This window comes from Trichinella spiralis (genome assembly GCF_000181795.1).
Source record: "Trichinella spiralis strain ISS 195 chromosome Unknown Scfld6, whole genome shotgun sequence".
In the NCBI taxonomy this organism is placed as follows: domain Eukaryota; kingdom Metazoa; phylum Nematoda; class Enoplea; order Trichinellida; family Trichinellidae; genus Trichinella; species Trichinella spiralis.
In genome coordinates this window covers 5886082-5904990 of record NW_003526945.1, presented here as the reverse complement: position 1 = coordinate 5904990, position 18909 = coordinate 5886082, and the positions used below count along the sequence as shown (strand labels likewise).

General features: G+C 34.2%; 6 protein-coding genes across 6 annotated transcripts; 4 read left to right on the top strand and 2 right to left on the bottom strand.

Moving 5' to 3' along the window:
* Positions 1-232: 232 nt before the first annotated feature.
* On the bottom strand, positions 233-682 carry Tsp_09744 (hypothetical protein). Its single transcript, XM_003374326.1, has one exon. It carries the CDS (start codon positions 680-682, stop codon positions 233-235), a length of 450 nt encoding a protein of 149 aa, XP_003374374.1.
* Positions 683-6855: 6173 nt separating this feature from the next.
* On the top strand, positions 6856-8247 carry Tsp_09745 (conserved hypothetical protein). The gene is made up of 4 exons (XM_003374325.1): positions 6856-6868; positions 7024-7106; positions 7637-7816; positions 8170-8247. The coding sequence occupies exons 1-4, from the start codon at positions 6856-6858 to the stop codon at positions 8245-8247; spliced, it is 354 nt and encodes a 117-aa protein (XP_003374373.1).
* A 330-nt stretch (positions 8248-8577) lies between these two features.
* On the bottom strand, positions 8578-9387 carry Tsp_09746 (conserved hypothetical protein). The gene is given in 3 exon segments (XM_003374324.1): positions 8578-8640; positions 8654-8906; positions 9320-9387. 3 exon segments carry the CDS (start codon positions 9385-9387, stop codon positions 8578-8580), a joined length of 384 nt encoding a protein of 127 aa, XP_003374372.1.
* A 213-nt stretch (positions 9388-9600) lies between these two features.
* Positions 9601-14021, top strand: Tsp_09747 (putative peptidyl-prolyl cis-trans isomerase, FKBP-type). Its single transcript, XM_003374323.1, has 8 exons — positions 9601-9851; positions 10222-10581; positions 10639-10801; positions 10915-11004; positions 11057-12180; positions 12629-12657; positions 13650-13810; positions 13893-14021. Exons 1-8 carry the CDS (start codon positions 9601-9603, stop codon positions 14019-14021), a joined length of 2307 nt encoding a protein of 768 aa, XP_003374371.1.
* A 353-nt stretch (positions 14022-14374) lies between these two features.
* Tsp_09748 (transcriptional enhancer factor TEF-4) lies at positions 14375-15878 on the top strand. The gene is made up of 4 exons (XM_003374322.1): positions 14375-14485; positions 14800-14909; positions 15142-15223; positions 15750-15878. The coding sequence occupies exons 1-4, from the start codon at positions 14375-14377 to the stop codon at positions 15876-15878; spliced, it is 432 nt and encodes a 143-aa protein (XP_003374370.1).
* Positions 15879-18149: 2271 nt separating this feature from the next.
* Positions 18150-18663, top strand: Tsp_09749 (hypothetical protein). Its single transcript, XM_003374321.1, has 2 exons — positions 18150-18274; positions 18651-18663. The coding sequence occupies exons 1-2, from the start codon at positions 18150-18152 to the stop codon at positions 18661-18663; spliced, it is 138 nt and encodes a 45-aa protein (XP_003374369.1).
* The last annotated feature ends 246 nt before the right edge of the window (positions 18664-18909 follow it).

Here is an 18909-nt window from a genome sequence, read left to right as displayed (position 1 = left end):
AAGCAGATATTATTGTTTAATGAACTAGTTGGATAGTTTACGATGCCAGTTGCAATGCAATTTTCAATTTTAAGTAACTCTTCTAGCATACAGAAAGTTAGAATTATTTCCTGGTAATGCCCTAGCTATGTGTATGTGTGTGTGTGTGTATGTGTGCAATAATCAAAGTTGAATAATACGCAGATTTTTGCAGCAGTTTTGAAATTAGACCCAGTTTTTGGAAGCATATAATTTAAGATTTGCTAATAATGCAAAAGAGAAGAATAAAAATGTAAAATGATCTTACTAATGGAGACCAGACTGCACTTTTGTCTATTGGGCAGGTTTTGCTTTCTTGACCGGGACTTTTTTCCGTTGTCGAACTTAATGGACTTTCGGTAGAATCACGCATCATGCACAAACTGCTGGACGTGGAACCGAAGCTGTGACCAATTTTTGACTCGGTCAAGTCGTAAAAATAAGAAGAAGATTCTCCGGATGTAGACCGGCCGCGTTCGTAGAATTCTCTGCTCGAGTCGGAAAGCCGTTTGAAATATTGGTGCAATTTCCAGTGGGTTCGGCGGAGAATGAACGGCGAAACAATCGCCTGACTCTGTTCAGTGCATGGTGAAGATCCGTGCTCGTTGCTTTCTGCTGTTAGATCTTTTGCAAAATTTGGATCGGTCGACTTTTTCTCAGTCATGGTTTATTATTGGTCAGTTGTATTAACCCGTGCAATGTTTGCGTTGTCGTCGTTGGCTTGCTTTTTGATTGGTTAATATTGGTCAGACACTGCTTGACCACTGTCCAAAAGCTTTGATTCTTTGCAAGTCGATCGATCGGAATTGTCTTCTCTTCTTTTCAAATCTTTTTCCACTGGTCACTATGAGAAAATTCCTAATCAGTTGTGCAATGTGATAGGAGAAAATTTTGTTCGCAAATGAAAAATATGGAAACAATATATATGTATATGTATATGTATAATAATTAACACAAGTCATTTGCTTGTGAAAAATACAGAAAGTATTGTATTGGCTTTATCATAAGAGAGGTTTAAAGGTGTAAAAGATGAAAAAGAAGAAGAAGAAGAAGAAGCGATCAGCAACTACTGAATGTCACGCTCAGATGAAGATGAAACTAAAATGGCATCACTGACACCAGTATGACTGTTTGGTCAAATGTTGAACTGACCAATGAATACAGCACATTCAGTTGGCCCGTGGGAAAACGTTTCTACGTGTTATACAATTTGCCATCCGTTCCTGGAAAGTACGTCTAATTTTCGTTGACAGAACAGACCCATTTAATTAGGATTGTACGGAAGGCGAATCAATTGCTTTGTCGCCGGTCGCTAGTGATGCTAGCCGGCGCATCGGGCAGCTCGTTGATGACGATCGAAAATAGCGACCGGTGATAAAGTGCCAATTCAATTCTCAACGAAAGGGTTCTCACAGTTGGTCCTTGAAAATCCTGAAAAAAGCCGGATTCTGATCTTGATCGACGATTGCTTGCTTGTCTTTAAGCATGGAAAAATTGCTTGTGCAGTCGTTCAAATCCCTGCAGACATTTTTCAAAGCTCACGATCAAGCTCTAGAACAGTCCACCAGATCCGATTGACAGAAATTGAATTAATTGTATCTGTTTGATGAATTAATTAGTCTACCTTCTACCGTTAGACAGGGAATAATTTTGCAGTCATCATCGGGAGAAAAGTTTTACTTTTCCACTTTTTTCATTCCTACTTCATCTATTGGGCACATGAAAATACCTTTCACAATTGAGAAGAACAACAAGAAAAAAAAATCACTTTTAGTCTATTAAATAAATTACCATTAGCTGCGTATTAATTTCTGAAAAATGTTATTAGTCTGCATCAGTTGTGCTGTTTTGCTTGCTATTATTATTATCATCATCATTATTTGGTAAGAAATAAGAAAAAATGCTTCACCATTGTCAGCAGTGAAGAAAATGATCGAATTTATGTCTACACTTTGCTAATCTATCTTGGTTTTACACCATTTTATTCGCATTACTTGCATTATTAATCCGTATAGCCGCTGTATGTGTATAATTAGACGGTGATTCGTAGATGCAAATCAACAGAACTGTAATTTACTTTTCACTTTAATAGCAGAAGTCTTGAAAAATGCAGATTGTTTAAAAAAATTATAGAAAAATCCTTAGCGGTTTTCTTCTATTCAACATAACGTGAAAGCAATTTATGATGAATTAAAAAAAAACGTACATTCAGTATAAAAGCGATGACGTCAGCTTTAATTTTTTTATTCATGTGAGATAACCTTGCCGCTTCTGGATGAATGCCTGCCTGCTTTGAACTCAGGTTCTCAGGTGTTTGTTTGCGTCGTCAATTATATTGTGAATTAAGTCATTCACAGCTTTTACCTCAAATAGATGCTAATATTATATGAAAGTTTTGGCTGTGCTTATATGAAAGAATCAGTTTCTTAATGACTTTCAATATTGAAAATATGGAATAGTCTACCTTTCTGATGCTTGTATATGCTGGAAGAACGCAGTGCAGCAGACAATTTTTGTACTACATTAAATTAATTACTGTTCATTGAGTTTGAATGATTAAAGTTTTAAATTTGACTCCTTCTTTGATGTTTTGGTCATGGTAACTTGAGCGAATAATCATGAAGGGATATTTTTTATAAAAACTGAAAAAATTTGTTTACCTTCACCTTTACAGGAAAAATACAAAATTTGTAGTTAACTTGCATCATACATGAGTTGCAATATGATTTCCATAGTATGTATATGATTGGAAGATTGGAATGATCTGTCATTTGGAACAAATGAACAGCCGTCTCAATTTTAAAAGATATTATTGCTTATTTTCCGTTTTATTTCTTCTTGAACAACGGCATTGGGTTTGTTTTCCAATTTGTCATCGCAACTCATCAATGATATTCATTGATTCATGCAGCTTGCTTTTACGAACGCGTTGCCCAACAGATGGACTTTACGTTGTTGTCTATACGTGAAATATTCATTCGGAGCGCATTAAAAAAATGAAAAGCTTTCCATTTCTGAATTCAGCTGGCAAAGTTTTCTCTTTTGGCACTTTGTTTCTAGTGCATTTTCAACAGCTGTGATTCTCATATTTCGTTGTGAAGTTGAAAAGGAAGCTTGTATAAGAACGGTTACAGTTGTCTACAATGGCTTCTTGCTTTCATCGATTTGAATCGTCGGAATTTTTTTCCACGTCGACATGATTTTTTTTTAATTTGTCAATGTCTGTTCATTTGTTGAAACAGAAATGGAAGAAAGTTTCTCGTATATCTTTAATACAGTTATCTATTTAAAACAATGAAATGATTGGCAATGATTGGAAAAACTATTGAAAGCCTGCCTCAACGATATTTGAAGCTTTCGCTTTATTGATTTTCAATCTTTATTGTTCTCATTTCCGGGATCAATCAGTTGTTGAGTTGTTGTGTTGTTTGTTTAGTTAAGCATTGATTTGAAAGCATATTTTTATTTTTTTGAAATCAATTATGTGAAAATTATCTTAATCATTCATGCATTATATTCAAATTGCAGGTAAAAAATTCTCAATAAAGCCTCAGTGCAGCCTGCTGTGAATGCAACGTATTATATATATATATATATATATATATGTATAAAGTATAAAAACTTGATCGTCAGGAAAAAACGCTCAACATCTCTTACAAATGTCAGTTTTATTAATTTCTCTTTTTCCTATTATTAATCAAAAATTGTCCATATTTATGAAGATGCTTGTTCAACTCAATCGATCCTTTTGAAACTTAATCAAACATTTATTCAAATGTTATCAAAGGGAAATCCAAAAAAGAAACAGAATTGCTCGTATTCTTTTTCATCTTCTGCATGCTTTATTTATTTCTCTTTATGAAAGGCTGTGAATTGAAAAATTGTTCAAGCGTTGGTGATTTTGCAGAAAAAGCAAGCCTTGTCATCTTGATTGCTTGACGATCACGGTGCGAACAGGAGCAAAAATTAATTTCTCTTCCTCTAATGGATTGTTATTTTTGAATGATTGAAATGCGTTAGATATGGAAATTTTATTTTTGGTTTCAAGGCAACGCGCATCCGGCATGAGTTGCCATTTGTAATAATAGTAATAATAATAATAATAATACAGTTGAGCAGTTTGAGAATGAAGAAAAAAATATTTTCACCTTACAAAATATAACTTCACTTATTTTCCACATCAACGATACATTATTGTATTTGTTTTATTTTTTAATTTTTCGCTAAAAACATAATAATCTTGCTACAGTGTTAACGCAAACAGGTGCTTGGAAAATTTTTAGCATCACTTTGCCAAAAATATGATTTTTCTTATGTGCAATTTTTTGAACACTATTTTTGCGTCTAAAAACATGAATTACAAATAAGTAGTAGAAATAGTTTGGCTGTTTCATTGAAGTTCTATTGAAAATTACGTTTTCAATCGATTTTTTCATTGTGCAATTATTAGATTCGTGCAATTGTCTTTTTTCTTCTTGCACGGAGAGACGGCAATGTCAGCAAAGAGACAGATATTATTATGCTTGTGCGATTAATGAAGTTTTGTCTTGTCCGTATGTTGTGCTGTCATTTGAACAGTAGCACCGAAGGGGGCAAATCAACAGCAACATTTGAATGACAAGCCGGCTGGCTGGCTGACTTTGAGCGCTTTGCATATACGGATGTAGCAAGTAGCTGCTTGTACACGACACGACAGCTATTCAAGAATTATTTGATTAGCGGACGACAGAGAATTGTCTTTTATTCATAAAATTGAACGAAAACTTAATTAAATTAATTTCAATATTATGCTACTGCTGCAGTTATTGTTACGGTTGTTGTTGCCGTGAAAAAGTAACCAAAGTGTGAAGGCTAAATTTTCCAACCAAATAACTAATAGCAGCAGTAAGTGTTTTCTCTTCTTTTGCAAATTTTGACAAATTATGAATGTCTGTTGCAAGAATGTATCATTGTAAAAATGGCGAATTGGTTTTTCGGTGAATCGGTTTTAAAAGAAAATTTACATCAACGATTTGCTTCTTGTCTTTGCAAAGCTGATATTGATCGTCTGTCCGTCGTCAACTGTTGTTAATTATTGAAACTCAACTGCTGTACAAACTACATGCGGAAAAGTTTGACTAGTTGTATCCAGGATATTCATATTCACTTATTTCATCATTTGCTTAATAATAAATATTTTCACTCAGGTTGGATGGATACTTTTGTGCTATTGATTTTCATTCAACAATGCAAATGTGAAACAGAATGAACAAATTCACAAAGCAGATTTTGCAACTTTTCACCTTTCATTCATACATTCAAGAATTTCATTTCAATTATGATTTTATTTATTGCCCGTCCATTCTTATTCATTTCTGCTTCTTGTAAACAAACGACATACAACATGACATTATTTCGATTAGCAAATTCGAATAATAAAGCATTAAAAATTTGTCCTCATGTCAAACAACCAAACAATATATTCAAAATTATATACATATTTTTTGTAATTTAAGTTTATTGAAAAAATCTGATGAACTCTTGTTGAAAATATCTCTTCATTTATTCAATAAGAAACGACAATTATATCAAAGTGACAAAATTAATTTTCAAATTGCACCTCAGTTTCAATCATCTATAATCCACTCGAAAGTTGCAAATGTTAGCAATCATTACTCATTGTTAGCAAAATTTAATTACAACCTTGGGAAATATATCTTATTACAAGAATAACAGTCGTGTAAAATTTTAATTAAAATAATACAATTATTCATAATTTGTTATTGTGGTGTTTTTCATTCTGGTGGAAATTCAATCATCACAGCATACTGTACTGAGTGAGAAAATTCATCTATGAAACTGAAGTTAAAGTTGCAATTAGCTAGCATATTGAAACAATTTTTGCAAAAACATATTAATTAGTTAGAAAATTATGTGGATATTTATTCAATATTTTACATTTTTAAAATGTCAGCAATGTCAGCAAATTAGTAGTACTTGAATTTCATGTAAAAATGTTTCTTCAATATACACAGTCTAAATAATGTTCTTTTCTGGACAAAAGAATAAAAATGAAACGTATCCGTTATAAAACATCAAATGCAATTGTTTACTCTTTAACATATTTGTTGATATATTAAAAAAAGTTAATTTTTATTAACTTAAATTCAGTTTATGTTCATAGCAAATTTTTGATTTTCTCAGTGAATGAAATCTTGGCAAGTTATATTGTGATTCGAAATAAAAAATGCTTATAAAATATAATAATAATAAAATTATTAACAACAATAAAGTAAGTAATTGTTGAGAATTTAACATAAATAAATGAAACAGCAAAAATAAAGGAAATAGAGTAAAAAATTATAATAAAGAAAAAATCTTAAAATATAGTAACAAAGAAAGTAATTTTAAACCAAGGAACATTTATTCATCATGTTCTATGCTAATAATATAATTTAAAATTAAAAAATATCCGTTGATGAAATGTGATATAGACAAAAAATTACTGACCTAGTTTTTTTTATCATCATCCACTGCATACTGTAGAAGCATTATTTTGTTTTATTATTTTTTTGTAATTGTAAAAATACTCATTTAAATATTTTATTTGCTTTTTTCTTTTGCAAAATTATTGAATTTCCAAATAGCCTCGAAGAAATTTACTTGAAAATTGTTTATACTATAGCACCAATTTTGCCTTGCTTTTCAACATTGTACTGTGCTGACTGTGTTTTCCGTTTTGTTAAACCGAACGAGCAGGCCAAATTTGCAGTTTATTATAGAGGATAATTTTCACTTCAGTGTTTCAATTATATTTATCGCTGGAAGTTCAACAATTTATCGCTCTTCACTTTGTAAATGTCGACTACTGGTAAAAAAATGTTCTAATTGAGGTAATTTCAAAGCTACAATTTGCAATTCTTACAAGCTTCGTGAAAAATATTTGTTTTTTTTTGTAATTTTTATTTTATCTTATTCATTTTGCAGTTTAGTAATAATATTATTGTAATTTTGTTTATTTTTTAGTGTATTCAGTGTTTTATATGAACATGTATTCTGCTGGTAAAATGAACGTTTTATTATATAATTTTGCTTTACAATCGAGTAATGTAATTTGACTTAATTTAGTTAACATGGGGCGATATTTTTTGTCGCTTTGAAAACTGTGCTTATTATTAAGATGCTTTTCTTGCTACAATATCAGTAACGATATTGTTCATTAGTTTAAAAATATTTATCAGAATAGATGACAAAAAATTTTTTTAAGTGAAATATTTTCTAAGCTGTAGTAGTTTTATTTTTTCTTCGTTCATTAATTATGGAACAATTAATTTGTTTTTTACTTTTGGATTTAAGATTGATTTTATAATTATTTATATTTGAAAATTTTTTAATTGAATATTATTGAAGAAAGAAGAAGTTTTTCAATTGTTGCATGTTCTGTTTGAATAGGAATTTGATGTCCATTTGATATACTTATTTTTGCTATTACGCAGTGACTGTTGTTGAAGCAATGTTGTTATCTAATATGCTTGATAATCACAATAATTGTACAATTTATAATTTTGTTTTTCCTTCTTCCTTCAATTGTTTGTTCAATTTTGTTGTTATGTTTGTTTATTTGGGCGTTTTTGTTCAGCATTTGGGCATACATTGGTCGTCTGGGGTGTTTGCCAAAGCTTGCATGAGCGAGGTTCTGCGCGGTGGTAGCGTGCCGGGCAGTGGTCTCGTGGGCGATCTGGTGCTGGTCCACCGTTCTGCAAGCTTGCCGAGGCGAAATTCGAGAAGCACAGTGAAGCGGTGTCAAATTGTTCTCGAAGTGTTGGTGCTGTTGTTTTTGCCCTCCGATGACAGCTTGTCCCTTCTTCAGATTGTTTTCAAGTTGTTGTTTACGTTCAACGCACTGGTGACGAGATGTTCAAATGAAATATTGTAAGTATGTTTGTTTTTTACTTGAAAAATGTTTTACATTCAAATATTTCGTGTTGTCTTTTCAAACGAAATCACTCGGCCCTGTGTTTACCTTGCAACCGTGCTTACTGCTTGGAGCAGTTTTATTAGCTCTGGTATAAGTATAGGAGTTTGGTATTTTTCTCAAAAACAGTCGGCCATCTGCTTTTCTCGCAGTTGTTGTTCTACGGTGAAATTTATTTAAAATTTCAAATCTAGTAGCTAACGTTCATTGCCAGATGTGTGTGTTTGTGTGTGTGCAGAAGAAAATATGTTGACAAGCAACAACTGCATCAGTAGAGGAAGATTAAATTTTTTGGTATGTTTGTTTTGTTGCCAGCAGCTTCATCTTCATCTTCGCACATTTGTCTTCTGTTGCTGATTCATCATGCGTGATTGATCACTGATATGGTATGCTCAATTGGTGATTGTAGTTTTGTTTGTTGTTAGAGTGACACGCAAACGGCGGCGATTCGTTTTCTTTCCACTGGTAATTTTTTGGTCAAAGTCAAAATTTCATTGACAGCAAAGAGGCAGAAATATTCACGATATTTATTTATTTATTTATTCTTTTATAACTTTTCCTCTTTTTTTTTGCAACTTTACCCCCCCTCCTTATATAAATGGTGGTTATTTGTATTGTTGTTCCATTGATTGTTCAGACGACCTTGGGCGAGTATTTTCTGTGCAGAGCTGGAATTATTACCGTAAGCAGTGCAGCAGTAGAGGGGAAAGAAGGGACCGAAGTGGGGAGGGGGGGGAGAGGTGGTTTGGTGGTGAGAAAAAGCAGCGATGGGAAAAAACTGGTCGTTGCATCAGTTCCATAAGTCAAGTTGACGATGCTTTTGTCAAAGAAGAGCTCGTCGATGTTCCACGCTTTGCTCTTTTCGTTTCTCCTCCAACCGGGTCCAGTTTGCGAAATTTCGCTTTGATTTTGTTCAATCTTCTGCATGTACGACCTGCATTTTAAAATTTTGAACAGCAAAAAAGCCAACTTTCCACCATGCGACTTATTCCACTGAACAACACCCTCATCGGCAGCAACATCTTGCAGTTTTCACTTTTCGTTCGCATAATTTCCATCAGCACGACTTTAATTCCATTGTACAGTTGGTTGTAGAAGCGGTTTCTGTTGTTCGGCAGTTTATTCAAAAATTTCTTCATACTTGCCGAAGAATCGATTCCCGCTGACAAGGGACTTACTTGTGTAGTTGTTTTTTTGTTGTAGTTCAGTTATTTATGCTGATTCATTCATTACTTTTTGAACGTTCGTCAATTCAACCAATACTGTGAATTTTATTCGCTGTGCGGTAACGAGCCTGTGCAAATGGAAAATTGTTGCTCATCTTCGCTCTTGGGTACATTTGCATACTGTTTGCTGTGTGAATAAGAACGGCGTGATTCAGCGTCGAGCGTGGTGAACATGCAAATTTGATCCATTCCGTGATTGGAACTAGAAGAATCAATTTTATTCGATTTGTTTGTATTTTATTCCAACGCTCACAATGGCACGCACACATACACACACACCATTTATTTATTCCACCATTTAGTCATTCGCTTTTTCATGCTCGCAAATAAATGTCAGTTGATTGGGGGGGATTTTTTAATTTGTTTGTTGTTTTATTCATTATTTGTTTTCTGATCCAGGCAATGGGTGAATTGTCATTGGCGATTTTGCCGAGTTGTTATTGCGATTGCTTCAGCGAAGCCAACAAGTTCGTCGGCGAACATCCTGGGCTGATGATCCGCGGCAGCGTTTACAACGGTGCCACCGACAACGGTCCCAAGGCACCAGTGTTGGATGCGGACGATGATGCTTCACCGAACATTTTGGACGTCGGCTCGGACCGATTGGAGGAACCAGAAAAGCCCCAGTGGTCGCCACTGCCCCCGTCGCCTTCGTGCGTCGGTCTGCTCAGTGCTTTGTTGGCGCTTTATCGCATGGACGATTTCATCGTCGAAAGAACCATTGGCAGGGGATTTTTTGGTGAAGTTTACAAAGTGATCATTCATCATTAATATTTATTTTTTTTTATTCTATTAATCATATTTGTTGTTCTTTTTTCTCTTGTCTCAGGTCAAGCACACTACTACAGGCGAGGCGTACGTGTTGAAATTCAACAAGCTCAGCAGCAATCGTATGAATTTCTTATTCGAAATACAACTTATGCGCAAACTGCAACATCCTAACGTGTTACGGTATATTAGGAAATTTCTTGGTCAAACGCCTTTCAATCATATCTATATCCCTATATATATGTATAATTTTAGATTTCGTGGTGTTTGTGTCGACGCGGGAAAATTGCATGCATTGACTGAATTTTGCGAAGCTGGCAGTTTGGCACATTTAATTTCCTCTGATCAATGGTCACGTTTTCGATGGTCTGTCAGAATTGGCGTCGCATTGGACATCAGTCGAGGTATGGAGTACATCCACAGTTGTGGCTACATTCATCGTGATTTGACTTCGAAAGTAACAACGATGCTTTGTTTTTATCAACCCTTGTATTGTCGTCGTCACTCAGTCTTATTGATCTTTATTCGACAGAATGTTTTATGCAAATGTGACGGTTCTCGAATAACTGCAGTAATTGGCGATTTAGGCTTGGCTTGTACACTGCCCAAAAATAGGTAATAATCCCAGTTGTATTGTTTCTGTCTAATTTCTGTTTTTCTTTTCAACTGCAGCAACACTCGTCTTCCAGTTGTTGGTACTCCATTCTGGATAGCTCCCGAATGTTTACTGGGTGAACCTTACAATACCAAAGCGGATGTATTTTCTTTTGGAATCATTCTGTGCGAGATCATTGCCCAAATTGATGCCGACCCGGACGTCATGCCACGGACGGCAGTAAGTTTATTAATTAAGAAAAAAAGACATCTTTTTTATTCTCTCTACAAGCGAACGATGTTGAACGATGATCTTTTTTCCAATTGTCGATGACTTGATGTATGATGTTTCAGAATTTCGGGTTGGATTATGTTCGTTTTATCCGACTGTGCCCCAAAGATACGCCGGTTGAATTCATCAAGTTGGCATTCAGTTGTTGCTTGGTTTGTTTGTATGTTTGTTTTTGTACGTATGCTTCAATTTTGGTCCATTCAGATGAATCCAGTGGCCCGTGCATCGTTTGCGCAGATTGTGCCGACAGCGGTAGCATTGCACAAAGCAGTTCTTCACCAAGAGACCGAATGGTTTTCGAACAGCTTCCAGTCGCACAGCAGCAGTAGCGTGTTGAACAACAGAACGTGGCTGAACGAGCGGAAAAAGCCGTTGTCGAGACGGGGTTCAGATACGGCGTTGTCGATTTTGTCCGGACGCGTGGTCCTGCAAGCGGGATCCACTGACGACCAGAACTTCTCTCTGCAACGTTTCATTGCTTCCGAAGAGCCGTCCTACAAGCCCGGATCGACGTCGGTTAATCCGTTCGCTTTGAACAGTCGTTATGGGCCTGGACGGACAACATCGTCCACTGAGAACGACAACGCTTATAAGAATCGGAAGAGCAAAAAAACGCGCCAAGCGAAAGTGAAAAGGCCGCCCAAGTCGACGGGACGACGAGCCAAGCGTAGTTGCTGTTGGTCGCCGTCGGCCTGCTTGCCGATGCGTCGGGTGTTCGCCGCGAGTTGTAAGCACGAATCCGGGATGCGTGGGAAAAAGCCCCCTGGCCAACAACGTCCGCAGACGACGGTCTGCTCCACTGCCGGCACAGGCGACGGGACGGCGGTCAGGGTGAAATTGAGACGCTGCAAAACGTTGCCCGCCGGATCGAATTTGGTCTGCTGCGGCGTTTTGAAAGAAGGCGACTTGCCGTTTGAGGATTTCAAAAAGGAAAACGTGATGGCTCGATTTTACGAACAAGATCGCCAATTTGTCAGTTCGAAAAAGAAGCTCACCTCCAAACGTGCCAGATCAGCGTCTTCTCTGTTCGACGTGCTCTGCGGACCACCCTCTAGAGTGGAAGAATGGCTGTTGGCAGACGACGACAGTGCCAACAGACGACAAACGGTCGGTGCTGTTCTAGGCTTTCAGCGATGGTTTTCCACGTCAGCACTGAGTAGCACGGCATTTTGTAAAAGCTCTCCACCGCAACATCCAATGCCGACAACCGACGGGTGGTCCTCTTATCAACGGTCGTCCACTTCTGCCGTCGACAGCAGTGCGACCGCACTGCAGGACTTATTGGCAGTTTGTGGTCCGGAAAAATGCAAAAAGAATTGTTCCATCCTGTGAGTTTGTATTTCACACGTGTGCACTGTTTTCACTTTTGCCCTACTGATCTGTTATGACTCGCGTGCCTGATGACTTGTGCATGTTTGTTTTACCTGCTAATTTTGCTTCGTTCGCGAATCAGTATTTCTTCCCTGCTTTGGTGTTGAAAAATTATATCTACCCATCAACACAGTACTGCTTTTGTCGCTGTTTCTGGTCAAACGATAAATTGTTGATCGCTGCAATGACTAAACTGTACTCCATTGTTCGCTGCATCTGCATTGTTGGAGAAAATTCTCCGTCGAATATTAACGAACCTTTTTTTCTCACAACCGACATTTATCATTTTGTTATTCCAATTCAGCTTATTGAATAAAAGAAAATTGTTTACTTTTAAAATAATATCAAATGACCAATGAACTGGAACAATAATATCAAAGTGAATCTAGCATCAAAAAATTACAGTGACAAAAACTACAGTAAAGTATGTGCAGGTATGAATTTATGATTTTCTGTCACCACGGCGCATCCTTCCTGATGAAATGTGCAGTGTGGAATTTCTGTTCGCCAACTTCAACTGAATGCTGCTTTTAAACCAAAGAATTGAAATAAAAAAATTTTTTTTTGTTTAGTTAATTATTTTAATTAATTTGAATGTAAAATTATTTCAAAAAGAATTAAGATTTTTTGAGTAGTTTTTAAAAATGCTCATCTAACAGCAAGAAATGTTTATTAAATAAATCAAATAATATTATATATAGTTTCAACATAAAATTAAAAAATCTGAAAATGTATATAACGTTTATTTTTCAATTTTATTAGAAATTGATTGAAATTATCAACAACCACGCAAGTGACAAACAACCGGATGGACAGTACTTAAATTTAATTAAAATATACAAATCAGATATAAATTTTTTCAATTTAATATCAAATTACAATATATTACAACTGATGGTGAAATAAGTGCCAATAATTGGAAAACTAAAAGCTTCAACAAATTCATACTGTATGTAAATAAAATTAAGTACTATGAACGACCTGGTAACCTTGACGTCATCGTTGTTCGTCGGTTGGTCACATGTGCAAGTTGGATTGCTTTTTGACCGTGCGATTTGTCCGTCAGTCGTGCGGTTGGTTTTATTTACGCGAAAATCAGCAGTTTATTTGAGATGTTTATTAGTTTCTGCCTTTCAGCGATATTTATGTAAACGTATTTTCTAGAATATTGCCGCACAGAGATTATGGGCGTCACAGTCGAACCAATTTCTAATGGCGATGGTAACGATGAAATTTTTTTCATTTTCTATTTTGTTTGTGACGAAAGTTTCCTAATTTGTGATTAAGCTTCGATTTATTTCTTGATTAATGTTCATTGTTTCATGATTCCATTTGTGTATATTGGTAATATGATTTTTGCTGTTCAGTTTCGAAATCATCACAGTTGTCATCATGTCTGAGCGATTTATTGCATCGTAATTTGTAGGAGTGAATTTTCCCAAGGCGGGACAGACAGTGGAGGTCCATTATACCGGAACGTTCGACAATGGGAAAAAGTTTGATTCTTCACGCGATCGTGGAAAACCGTTCAAATTTGTAATTGGCAGAGGCGATGTCATCAAAGGTTGGGACGTGGGCGTTGCTCAGGTACGAAACGCATTAGTTGATCTTTTTTGAAAAATAAACTAATAAATATATGATTTACAAAAATAATTTCAACGTATTTCAGATGAGCGTTGGTCAACGGGCCATATTGAAGTGCACTCCAGATTTTGCATATGGTTCTAAAGGAGTTCCAGGAGTGATTCCGCCGAACTCAAATTTGAACTTCGACGTGGAACTGCTGCGCATACAATAAACACAATTTCCTTGTAGTGTTGTGTATTCCCTAATAAAAGTATTGGTGTGTGATAGTGACGTAGAATTATGCTTTTTTCAAAAAAATGATTTGATCTTCAATAATATGTGATTTTCACTGTAGCACTGCAAATATTTTCTTAATTTTCCATTTTTATAAATGAAAATTGATTAACCGAATTTGGTTGCTAGTGGTTTGAACTTCAAGAAAGTGATGAATGAAAATTATTTGCACATTGAGGTGAAATTTTTGTTCAAGATCGACCAACTTCAAATTGCTAAATTCAGAACACTTTTTCAGTTAAACAACTTTAATCGGATCGTTTCAGAAGTTTACAACACTGATAGCCGATTATGAACAAAAACCGACCGTACAGCGTTAATCAGGACAACAGCAATCCGTGTGGTATAAAACTACAAAACAGCAGCACAGCTAATGCCAGAACACGAACTGATGCCAATACAGTAATCCAGAAAAGATAATGGATTTTGTGGCAATAGAAAGTTGAAGCTATCAAAGCTAGTCATATAATCAAAAGCTTATATTTATATATTATTAAAAAATAGCCATAAAATCAACTCTCTTTTACAGAATACTGCACTGATATTAGTTCTTGATTTCATCAACTATCATATTACTGTTTTTTATGTTACCCGCGTGCAAGTAAAATAGACTGTTGCTTAATAAGTCACGTCGTCTGATAATTATTTTTTTGCAATCAAAAATGTCGAGGTTGTAAATTTTTTGAAACGAACATATTCAAGTTTATCGATTCAAGATTCAACGTACTGTCGATACTCATTTTTCACACTGTTCACAATTTGCTTTGCAAGCCAGCTCCACGAGGCTAAACGGCGCCATTGTTAGTCGTCGACTTGTCACCGTAAAGTGATGTGATCAGCAGCTTTTCTTTCATCAAATCACCCGAGAAACCAATCATGGTTTCTTATCAAATCATTTTTATCAAAGTCACTGACTGCACGAAAAGGCTTTTGTGAATACGCTCAAATGATTCGTTTCAGTTGAAATGCTGTTGTTTTACTGTTAGAGATTATATAAATAAAATATTACTGTATTCCTTTCGTTTTGAAATAGATTTAATAAAAAGTTTTCAAATTAGAAAGCACGGTATGTCAAAAAATATTTGTTTTGAAATCAACAGATGGCGATTACAATTGAAAAGTCCAGCATTCAAATGGCAGGTATTCGTTAAAAACTTTTTACACAGCTCAATCAATTCTTTGCCGGCATTGGTTTGATAATTCATTATGGAAATTCAATTGCAGTTGACAGTCAGTTTTTTGTTCTGCCATTGTTCTCATTCTGTTTTCTGTTAAAAATTTAATTTGAGCAACACATGCGCTCATGCAAAAGTTCTTGAATTCGCAGATGAATCTTCATTTGTTAATATATAATTTGATTTCTCACCATAAGACTTTAATAAAAAAATTTCATCATTAATTATATTATATATTTTTATTTAATTATGAACACTGCTATAGCATTTTTAGTTAAATTTGCATTATCATTGCTTACAGTATGATATTTCTCTTTATTTTCTCATTTTAAAAATACTGTATTATTCTATCAAAGTGCATTAACGGATGGGTAGTTGAATAATTTTGACTGTTTTAGAATAAGATGTTGGCATTTGTTTGTAGGTAATGTTAAAATTTTGTTGGTTTTCTTTCTATTTTTATTAACTATTTCCTTTTATGCACTTTTTAGGACAAACAAATTTTCTTTTTGTTAATATTTTATCGTGTTGAACGATTTGACAGTTGTGAAGCATTCCCTAATACAGCGTCAGGAATAGCAGATGCTTGTAAACAGTCCCAACCCCCAATTATTAGATAGGCGGAAGAATGAGACTATGGCATTCAACGTATGCATCTCATTGAAGCCGAAAACAAGCGTGTATAGTGACGTGATTCAGAAATTCCGAACAAGCAAAATGGTAATGTATTCTGTTTAAAATATTGGATTGATTTCTCATCATGAACGTGATCATCAAAGATCATCACGTTTTACGGCATGAAAAGTTATATGGGAGCAGTCTGAATCCTACGAACAAGCGTATTTTCATCTAATTTTCTGGCAGTTGTTTGCAGTATGGATACAATGAGTTCTGTTAGTTGAATTAAATCGTCGACTATCACCCACGGTTGATTTATTTGTTGATATAGTATTTAAACAGGAAAATCTTTGCATACAACTCCTTTTATGATTCACAATATTTGAAAAATTTTATTTGTCTTCCTTTCAAGCTTAGTTCAAATTCAAGATATGCATTACTGTATTCATTGAAAAGCAAGTTATTTTCAATTTATTTCTATTATCAAAATGCTTCCTATGCATTAAAATTTAATTTCGCATTACTTTAATATTATGTGAAGTGATTTTGAAAATTCTTTGATTCATTTTTTTTTATTTTTATATTATTTGTTACTGGAAATTCCATTCCAGTATGTGAACACGTTTAAACCCCACATAAATATGATATAGCGAAATTGTAAAAAATAAAAGGAACATTTCTATTGGTTAGGATGATACCGCGAATTATTTGGATGAGTTGATTTGACATTGGAACGGATTTCATTTTCAACTGTTTATATTAACTTTGTATTCTATATAAAACAGTTAAATAATTCATATTTTCCGAAAGTGCTGTTTACGTTTTCAGTTAATTTGCCAGTGTTATGTCCTTTATTATTATGTATCTCCATGATAGATAACATTACCCGGTAATAATTTTCAATCATATGGAAACAACTATTATTGCGTGCCTGCCTTCGGTGCCTATAGCGATGCTTCATTACGTCAAAATGAATTCTAATATATGCATCATCACAGATACATACGAATTCATTTGGAGCAACCTCCACCAAACATCCACAATGGACAGGGTCATTGTGTAATGAGAAGTGTTTATATGTTTCGCAAAGCTACAATTAAATTTTCACCTCAAACAGAGTGGATTAAGTACATATAGAGCAATGAAAAATGTACAGTAGACATATTTATCAGCATAAATGAATAAAATGAAAATTTCCATGCGAGGTCGTTTACTTTATTTTCATGATGGAAATCAATTCAGTTTCAGGCCGTCCGTGGATGGTAGCCAAGTGCAATTAGAAAATTAACTGAATACCAGAATACAACGCCAAACACAAGATTCGCTTAATTTTCATTATTATTTTTTGGAATAATTTCTGAAAAATAATTTTTTTAATCAACATTCAAAGACAATAAACATTAACGATAACAAAATGGCGCATTTAGCAGTAATTGGCAGCTTTTTTATTTTTAGATCATAATCACTTAACAATACAATAGAGAATCGATACTGATTAAATACACCCTGTACGCATTGTTTATCTATTATTAAAATACGATCTTTCAAAATCACCTTTGCAGTAGCTAACATGCACTTTCAATTGACCATAAGCAAGCTTTTGCCCGTAAATTGTTCACTTAAAATTAGCTTCATTTCAGCTACTTGGTTTTCTGATTTAAGAAAATTTTCAGACATACGTAGGTGTGTTTTGTCTAAGTTAATTTTCTTTTGTTATGGCGAAATTTTGTCACATAGTTTATATTTTGACTGAATTTTAAAGAATTATCAAGGTCATTTTTGAATTTTCAAATACTCCTTTCCTTATTGGTAGAATTTAGCGGTGCATTTCTTCTGTTCATATTCCAACGCGGCTTAGGTTAGAATTTATCTTCAGTATTTATCTTCATAAATAATTTTTGATTTCCGTTTGTTTTGTATTTTTTGTTTTTCTTTTCTTACATAGTTTGATTTTGAACACTTTTTAAAGCAAATTCTTTTCATTTTATTTTTATTTTTCAAACTTATAAACTTCAAAAATTCATTCAAACTTTATTTTCCCCTACTTTATTTTATGCATTTTATTCATTTTTTAATTTCTACTATTATTTCTTTTGATTTCTGTGATTTTCACTTTTTTCTTCTTATATTATACATTTCCATGTTTTTTCAATTTATTTCTCCAAATATATTTTCTCAGATTCTTTTATTTTGAGTTTGACTTTGTAAAATCTCTGACACATGAAATGCATTGCATACAAATAAGTAAACACGTAATAAACCATGGAAAAATAATGCACATGGAGAAGAAAGAAGACAAGTGGAGAAAGCCAAGATCAGTCAGTGAACGGTTCTGGATAGGTTGGATCGAATCGTTCGCTGGTCCGAATCGAATCGTTGCGTTCATTGGTCAACTGAGGTAAGTAAAGACACCTTCGAGAAGATACGATTTGGCAATGTCGAGCGTGGAAAGTTCTTCATTACAAAGACACAATACACAGACGTAACAAAAGACTAATGTTGCGTTATTATTATGTAAATTTGCAATAATCCACAATTGATGATTTTTTGAAATAATAAATAAATTTGTCGGTATGAGCATTTGAACTTTATAGAATAAAAACATTAGCATATTGCACGAAAATAGCTTTTTAATGTGATAATTTTGGAAAATTTTTATCTCTGAATTCCAATAAATCAAAAAATTCCGTGAATTAAGGTTTTAATTTTGAAAGTTACTGTTGCTTAAACGAAAATCAAGAACAATTCTTAATAAAATAAATTTCTTTTTTCAGTAAAAAACACTGATAGTTTTGATGTAAAAATTAATGAAATCGTTCATCATGCACATTTATTTTACTTTAAATTTTCATCCCTTTTTATTTCGACTTCGTTAAAATCTTATTTCGGTTTCATTTTTTTGATATATCTCAACAAATGCTTAATCAGGAGCTGTCGGTATAATTTTATAACAGTTAGCAAATAATTTTCTACCGATATGAATTAATTGCTTTAATTTTTGTAAAAAGAAATTTTCCTCGAAAATTGCAAAAT